This window comes from Chenopodium album, chromosome 9, assembly GCF_948465745.1.
Source record: "Chenopodium album chromosome 9, dcCheAlbu1.1, whole genome shotgun sequence".
Taxonomy (NCBI): Eukaryota; Viridiplantae; Streptophyta; class Magnoliopsida; order Caryophyllales; family Amaranthaceae; genus Chenopodium; species Chenopodium album.
In genome coordinates this window covers 22,956,732-22,965,926 of record NC_137842.1, presented here as the reverse complement: position 1 = coordinate 22,965,926, position 9,195 = coordinate 22,956,732, and the positions used below count along the sequence as shown (strand labels likewise).

The 9,195-nt window shown below is 34.2% G+C and overlaps 1 protein-coding gene across 1 annotated transcript; it reads left to right on the top strand.

The window, feature by feature from the left end:
* The first annotated feature begins 7,986 nt into the window (after positions 1 to 7,986).
* Positions 7,987 to 8,751, top strand: LOC145559666 (uncharacterized). Its single transcript, XM_081621042.1, is given in 1 exon segment — positions 7,987 to 8,751. A coding segment is annotated over 1 exon segment (585 nt). The 5' UTR covers positions 7,987 to 8,080; the 3' UTR covers positions 8,666 to 8,751.
* Positions 8,752 to 9,195: the final 444 nt, after the last annotated feature.

Below are 9,195 nucleotides of genomic sequence, written 5' to 3'. Positions count from 1 at the left end.
ATCCAACACCAAAAAATTGATCTTCGAGATGGAATCCAAACTCCTATTGCAAGTACCATCGAGGGCGCGGTAATACTACTGATGAATGCTACAGGTTTCAAAACCTCATTCAAGATCTCATAGAGGCAAATAAGATCCCATTGCCTCTAGCTAGCGAGAAGACTGGATGATGTCGGAGCAAACAACACAAGACAGAGGCGAGCTTCAACAACAAGATTTCATGACCTCTTTTTCTATTTCCTTTTCATTTTTTCTTTTCCCCAATAAGTCTAGCATAGGCACCTTATCTTTTCCTTTAGATTAATTTTATAGTTTTTTTTTCCTTTTCCCCTTTTTAATAAAATGAGCATTTATTTCCTTATATATGATCATCACATTGCATTGCATTAAAAAAAAAAAAAAAAAAAAAAAAAAAAAAAAAAAAAAACATGTCGAATTGAGCACAAGGTATACCAATGATTTGAGGCACCCCTTTGTAGCCACATTATATTACCTTTCACCCTTCAATTATACATCTTTTTTTGGTAAACCACTTTGAGCCTCGTCTAACGATAGACCTTTCTTTTTTCAACCTACATTTACCTAACCTTGGGATGGGATGGTGTGCAACTTATGCAATTCTAAAAAAAAGGCTTGAGTGATTCAAAAAATTAAAATAGTAAAAATAAGCAAAAGCAAAAAATAAATAAAAGTGTACAAAAGGGCAAGTGTTCCAATGTCTTTGATATGAAAATATCTTCGATAAGAACACGTCTCAGATTGCGTCTCTTATCGAGTGCTCGGTACCGTGCCTGAGAAACATGAATGCCAAGTGAGTGATAGACCGCATGATCGAGATTGCCCACACTTATAAAACTAAAATAGATGCTAAAACAAAAGAAAGAGCTAAAAAAAGAGTAGAAACTCAAGTATAAAAAACACATATTCAAAAGCGAGGTTGCACACCTTGGGGGCTTATCTAGGGTCTTGAGCCTTTATCCCCTTCTTCTTCAAACCTTTAGCCTAACCACGTTACAACCCTTAAAAAGACCTTTTTGAGGTATACACACACTTGTGCGAGGTTCGGCTAGAGCTACGTTCGGCCTGATTCCTAACGGATACGTAGGCAACCTCACATCGAGGTGCGGCCGTAATAAACATGCATCCATATTCACATTCACACACTTGCACCATGATCATATCAAGGGATCTCCAATGCTCATCCCTATTCACTTAGAGCTAGACTTGGGGGCTTGATCCCTACATCATTAGCTTACCTAGCCTAAGAGTCACCACCATTTGACTCTTTTAACAAATAATATTTTTCCACACACTTAGCCTTTGCGGCCTAGCTTTAGTGTCACCTTCACACACCGCACAAATACATGACCAAATATACTTCCCTTAGGAACCCTTTGTCATGAAATTGTAACGCTGAAGCACGCTTCGTCAAAATCAATCATAATTGTCATTGCATCACGAAGTATGAAGTACTTAGCCTCCGTGCCTAAGTTACCCAAATACTTTCATTATGGAGTCAACAGTTGAGATAGCCTAAGATGGGTTAATCCTTGCACCTTGAGAGATAGTATCATATGACATTTGACGAAGCTCGTTCAACATGCACCTTCAAAACTTCGATTCTTTTTCGCGTCTTTCTTTTTCGGGAGAAAGTCGGTACCCTCCACAAAAATGACGGAAATTTTTGTTTTTCTGCATTTTGAGTCATATACATATCGAGTTTCATGAGTCAACACTACGCACACACAAGTCACATCGAGTCGAGTCAACCTCGAGTCAGTCAATCACAGTCAATCAAGTTTATACCTTGAGTCGTGTCAAGTCAATTAGTCAAGCAACGCTAAACCTTAGGTCAACCCTAAGATAATTAAAGATTGGCAAAGTTCTATAGTCAAAAATAAATACAAGTGCAGTAGAATAGGGAAGACCCTACTCCAATTCCTGGCGCCAGAGATATTCCAGCAGCGAAAGAACAGCAATTTCGGGTTCCTTGGTACGCCAGTTAGCCCCTATAAGCAATTTGACATGATCAAGTAGTCAGTTTGATTATAGTCACAATAAGTGATTGACCTGATGAAAGATCGTCTCACTTAGCTTAAGCGCCTAAAACACTGGCTCATTACAATCGGTTCAAAAGCAAGCACTTAAACGACAATATTTCCAAATATGGATTGTCGCGCATTCTTATTAAACGACAAAGTTTTCCAAAAATTGGATTGTCATCCCCAACTGACAATATTTTCAAAAATGGATTGTCGTGCATCTTCTTCAACGACAATTTTTTCCAAGATTGGATTGTCATCTCTGGCAAAGTTCCCAAGCGTGGATTGTCATGCTCCTTCTTTGTTGGCAAGTTTTTCCAAGTTCGGATTGTCATACATTCATAGATCGCTGGCAAGTTTTCCGCGATTGGATTGTCATACACCTAGTTCCCTATGGCAAAATTTTCCAAAGGATTGTTGTAGGTTCCTATTCATCATAAATATCGGCAAAAGTTCCTCAACGTGGATTGTCATTCATTTCAGTAAGTGGCAAATTTTCCCGAAGTGGATTGTCAATTGTGGCAATATTTTCGTAAAAGGATTGTCGCATAGCGTTGGCAAATTTCCAAGGTGGATTGCTTTCAAGAGTTATATTCCAAGATGTGGATTGTCGATCGTAGCAAAGTTCTTATGAAAGATTGTTACGAAGCATTGGCAACTTTTCGCAAAATTGGATTTTGGCAAATTTTCCGAGATACGGATTGTCGCTTCATCGTGGCAACATTTCCAAGGATGGATTGTTACGTGGCATGGAAAACTTTCCCTAAATCGGATTGTCATACATCATACAAGAGTTGTGTTGGCAAATATTCCCAAATAAAAGAGGATTGTCGACATACTGGTTCACAAGCAGCAAAGCGCCGACGTATTGGCATAGCAGCATTAAGGATAAAAGCAGTGATCTTTTCGAAGACTATCACAGCGGAAATTTGAGTCATATCAAAAAGAAGCTCTTTGTTCAGAGACGCGTGAACATATCCAAAAGAAGCTCTTTGTTCAGAGACGAGTGAACATCGAAACAGCAAGGTGGCGTTCCCTAGATTGTGGAGAGTTGTCACAAACAACTGAGGATTGTTTCAAGAGAAAAAATCTTTGATGGTATTCCCTTGGACGTGGAATATTATCAAAGCGGAGGGAGATCGTTTCAGGCGAAGCAATCTTCCAAATTGGAAGCAGTTACAGGCGTAGCGGTTTTCAAGCGGGATGGCATTCTCTAGCTTGTAGGAGGTCATCAAAACGAATCGGTTACTTTCAGAGACGAGTGCTCGACGGTGCAAGATACGCGTTTCTTAACTCTTTTATCTGTTTAAACTAACGCTACTTTTGCAGGTATCGGCGTTACAAGATTGATTTAGGATCGCAGAACGTTCTGAATCATTCTCCGTCCCTATCGATACTTTGACTTTCGTTTTCGAAACTTGCGTTTCTCCAAACTCAGTCAAAGTGGGGGCTTCTGTAGACACCCATTTGTGTCTCCCCAAAACCAAACCTAGTGATGAGTGCCTTTCACGTCGAATCATAATAGAATGAAGCGAAAGTGTGGAAAGTTTAGTGTTGCGGATAGTTTTAATTTCTTTTCTCTTCTCTCTGATTTTGAAAACTTATTTTAAGAAAACAGCCAATCCAGTTTGGTTGGTCCATGATATGGGTCCAATAGTAGTGTAGTTGGATGGGGCTTGTAAAGACCTTTCCAACGATATATTATAAGCCCAATTCCGATGAATATTGAGGAAGTTATGGCCAATTTACTAAACTAGGCCCGGTTTAAGCCTTATATGTGGCCCAATGATCTAGGGGAGGGCCTAATATGATTTATCATTCCTAATGCAATTAGGAATGGTTTTAGTCTTCTAGATTCTTCTAGAAGGTTCTTTTCATTCCTAATTCAATTAGCATTGATAAATTGACTTTTGTTGACTTTTCAGAGTTTTAATTAAAATCAAAGAGCATTTTTTAGGAAAAGATACGATTTTATCCTCCTGTACGGCAAAATTTATCAGATTTTAGAAAACGCGTCAAAAACAAGATTGGCGCCTAACGCCAGGCATTGGCGCCTGGCGCCAATGGCCAATGGCTGGCGCCGATCTCGTTTTGCGTGCACTAGACTCTGTTTTGTTAATTTTATCTTTTTTGGCTGATTTCTCTATAAATAACGTATTAAAAACTCCGTTTTCATTCACCTACAATCAGTTTTCATTCGTAATCATTAATTCTCTAATTCTCTCTTAATCATTCACCAATTCTCATCAAGTTTTCTTGATTATTTCATCTCTCTCTCTTTCTCCCTTTTTCTAAACTTGTTTTTCAAATACAAAATTCCGCATTCGCAAGATCTAGAAACACCTAGCCATATTCGAAGTTGCCTTCGCCCTAGACGTGAAAGGTTTAATTTCTGAGGGTTTGGTCCCAAATCTCTATTTCAATTATTTAATTTAATTGTTTTAATTATTATTTTCCTTGAAGTTACTAACGTGTGTATTTTGTTATTGGAAAGAGGTCAAGGCATCAAAGTAAGTACTTTAATTGATTTATTGATATTATGATGTAGAAATCATGTTTATATTGTTATTATGATATTCCTAGAATCATGTTTAGGGAAAAGGTTATAATATCAAATATGCTTATTATGATTCCTGCGATGCTGCCTATGTTCTTCCTAATATTTATGATTGTTAGTATCATGTTAGGGTTAAAGATTTAATTTTTATTGCTTAGTGACATGCTAGGGTTTGCTATTAATCTTGTTAGTATCATGCCTAGGATCTTGCTATTATTATTATGCTTTAATATTAACATGAACATGATTATGATTATAATTGTTATAATTTATGATGATTATGAATATTATTATTATTATTATTATTATTATTATTATTATTATTATTATTATTATTATTGTTATTATTATTATTATTATTATTATTATTATTATTATTATTATTATTATTATTATTATTATTATTATTATTTTATCTATGATGATATAATTATAATTATTATTCATGATTATTATTGTGATATTTATTATTATGTTGCTTGATACATTATTTATTTTTATTGCTTGATCACACCTTTTTTTATGCATGTTTAAAGGGAATTGGTACTTGTAATCACGCTTAATAAGATAATCAATAATCTTGTTAGGGTTAATTATGATTATAATTCAAGTGATCGCCAATAATAGTTTATTTGTGCATTAATATTCAACCAACATAGATAAACAGGTTTAGGGTTAATCCTATTGATTGCATGTTAGTCAGAAAGCGCACATGAATACGATCAGAATAAAGTAGAGGCCTATTATTAGGGCAGGTTCAATCTCTTTTAGGTTGGATTTGTACCTTCATCCCCGAACCCTTATTTGGTTCTAGACCATATGGAGTTGATGACCTCTTGGATCGTTAAAGGGGTGTAACCTTCACCTCGTCAACGGTTTACAAGTTCCTAAAACTTGTTGGCGACTCTTTTGCTCTATCTTCTTCCCTTTTGGACGCCACCGTACTTTAGTGTATGATCACACTGGGGTTCAAGCTAAGGGTTAACGCTTGAAATATATTCCCTACAGATGGGTTTGGGTTTAGTATTTTAGTAAGGGCAATAATGACATTTCGCTTAAACTGTTGGCGATTTTGATAACTTTTGTTGGCGGCATTTAACACCCCCCAAAAAATCACTATTTTAGCAAATTCATTATACATTCTTTAATTTAAATCATAGAAAATTTAGAATTTTTTTTATTATTATTTATATTTGTTACATAACAATAACAATTAAAGGAAAATCATACTTCTTATGTTTCTTTTTAGTTGCCACACATTCTTATTTTGGAAATTTTCGATTAGTTGCAACATTTTCTATATTTGACATTTTTCTCTCTCTATCTCTCTCCTACCCACATGGGTTCATCTTATTTTTCTCTTTATCTCTCTCTTCATAAAAAAATATCTAGGAGATCGTGAAATTAAAAGTGTAGCAACTAAAAAAATACGGAATAAGAATCATTTTTTTACTGGAAAATCATATCATTATATCATACATTACATGCTTAGCATACAAACAGACTACGACACCTGCAAAAAAAAATATGCACAAGAGAAACGTTAACTCGATTAGAGAGGCGACTCAAGGACCTCCTTTTGAGGGGCCCACCTGTAAAAAGTATTCACAACGATACGGTTATATCATTTTTCTTCCTAATTATACCCACAATCATACCATTTTTTTTTTTTTCTAGCTCACGTCATAAATTTTTTGGCGGGTGGAAAATTTTTATAGAGTGGCCGTAAAAATGAAAAATCAAATACAAGTTGGTGAGTTGTATATGAATTATGTTATATTTGTTCATGGACCCTTTTTTAGTTTATGTGCATATAGGGATAGCTAGTATATATAAAATTACTAAAATCTAAACCAGACAAAGTTTCAAACTGTTTTCAGTAATCACGTAATTTTCTTACAACAATAGCCAAAACTGTTTTATTGTTCCATTTGTAAAACTATGCCTAAGCAGTACATTTGGGTGTTTGGATCAGGTTCGGCGAATTTAAGTCGGATTAGGTCTAATTTAAAACTTAAGTCATTCTAAATTATTGTGTCCAAAATACAATTGAAATCTAAAGCTAATATTTTTCTAGTTAATTTGGACCAGGTCGATCGGGTCAGTTTTTGACAACTCTAACTACATATACAACAATACATGTGACCAATGCGTTACTAGGCCGAGCTAGCAGCGAAGAGTGAGGGTTTGTGCCTATTCACTTCACTATTTAGTAAAAATAATTTTAGTTCAATAACATAAGTTTAGTTGTGTAAAATAATTTCAATTCAGTCAAAATCAGTTTAGTAAAAATCAGTAACTTTAAAGAGGAAAATTTAATAAAAGAATAAGTAATAATAATTACGGTTCAGCAACAATAATTTCAATTCAGCAACAATAAGGTGAACTAAACAATACAAATCTTTATTATTAATGTATATGTCGTATGACTATTTATATATTAAGGGTGTGTTTGGTATAGGTTTTTTAGAGGGATGGAAATGGAATCATGTTAGTGTTAATGTTACATTGTGTTTGGTTACGGACTAAAGTAACACAAACTGTTAGGAAGGGGTAACCCAATCCACCCAATTGTTTCCACCGAAATAAGTGAGGAAACAAATTCTCTTTTCTTCCTTTAACATAAAAAATAAAGAAATCTCAACAATTCTCAAAATTGCTCGACAAAATTGCTCAACATTTCTCTTAAAATTCCCAAAATTGTTCGACGATTCTACAAGGAAAGCTGCAATTCTCCAGATCTTGCTCCTAAATTTTCAATTTTCTACTGCTAATATTCAGAAATTATCACAGGTTTGCTATTTCATTTCTCTCATTCAATTTCCAGGGTTATGTAAGTATCAATTTTTGCGTTTTTGGTTTGAATTTTTTACTTGTGTGTTCAATTGCAATATTTGATTTAGGTTTTTGATGTTTGTTGGAGTTGATTTTTTATTGTATTATTGTAATTACTTCAAGTTTCAGTTTGAATGTAATTGTTTTAAAATATGAATTATCATCATTGTGGTTTAATGGTGTATGTAAGCTGTGATTTCTATTGATTTTGTAAGAATTTGTTGATTCTCGAAATCCTTGCTCTAAATTTGTTGATTTTTTTTGTTAATTAATTAGTTGCTGCATGTTAGTATTGATATCTCTTCTGTAAGTTTTTGCTATAGGTTCATTGTTCGACTATTGATTACTTGCTAGGAATGAATGCATTTTATGTTATGCTATTGATGATTGATTACTTGCTCCAATTTATTTACCCATACTTGCTATTGATGATTGATTTGGTTTTCTTTATATGTATTTGGCTGAAATTTCTGTTATCCTAATTAATCTTATACTTTATACTTTAATCTTATTCTATTTTGCTTAATTTTTCTTGTTTCATGACTAGTTTACTCTTCATGATTTGGTTGACAATATTTGTTCATATAACTATTGTTTTTCCGTTTATCAGGTTCAATTGCCATCTATTTTCTGTGTTTCTTGTACAATGGCTCGACTTGTGCGTTCTATAAGGAAGAAAAAACTAAAACAAATACAATTAGTAATTGCAATGGTTTTTATTATGTTGATGATTTATTTGATGTGGTATATAATTTGCATTGTTACAATAAAGGGTGTTCAAAAAAAAGAAAGGAAAAGAAACAAAAAAATGTTACAAATGTTAGTATTGAGAGGGCTTTATAGGGAGAGTGATTTGAAATGCAAGAGTGAGCTTCACGTTAATAGAAGAACTTTCAATATTATTTGTGAGATGCTTAGAGACATTGGGGGTTTGAGTGGAACAAAAAACATGTCGCTTCAAGAGATAGTAGCCATTTTTTTATACACGTTGGCTCATCATAAGAAGAATAGGTATTTTGGACAATACTTCTTAAGAAGTTGAGAAAACGTGAGCTGACAATTTCACCTTTGTCTAAGGGCTTTTCACAAGTTACATGAAGTGCTACTTTACAATCCCACACCAATATCGCATGATTGTGAAAATGAAAGGTGGAAATCTTTCAAGGTATTGGTATTTTCAAAACCCCTAAATTTTGCTAGGATTTTCTTATTTTTTCTTGTTTGTAAGTAATATTTTTTCCTATTTTTGTAGAATTGTTTAGGGGCATTAGATGGGACTTACATTAATGTAAATGTGCCTTTACAAGAACGACTTAAGTATAGAACAAGAAAAGGAAGGATTGCTGTGAATGTATTGGGTGTTTGTGCACCTAATATGCAATTTATTTATGTTCTTCCTGGTTGGGAAGGTTCGGCCCATAATATGCGTGTACTTCGAAACGGTTTTAGGGTACCTCGAGGTAAGTGAAGGTCTTTTTTTGTGAGTATATATGTTTTGTTAGTTTTTGTGAGGTAAGTGAAGGTTTTTTTTTTAAGGTAATTATTATTTGGTTGATGCGGGGTATACGAATTGTGAGGGTTTTCTTGCTCCATATAGTGGTCAAAGATACCATTTAAAAGAATGGACGGATCGACAACCCAAAAGTGCTGAGGAATTCTATAACATGAAACATGTTAGGCGCAAAATGTGATTGAGAGATGTTTTGGCCTACTTAAAGGAAGATGGAGTATACTCGAAGTTCTTCATTTTTCCCTATTCGA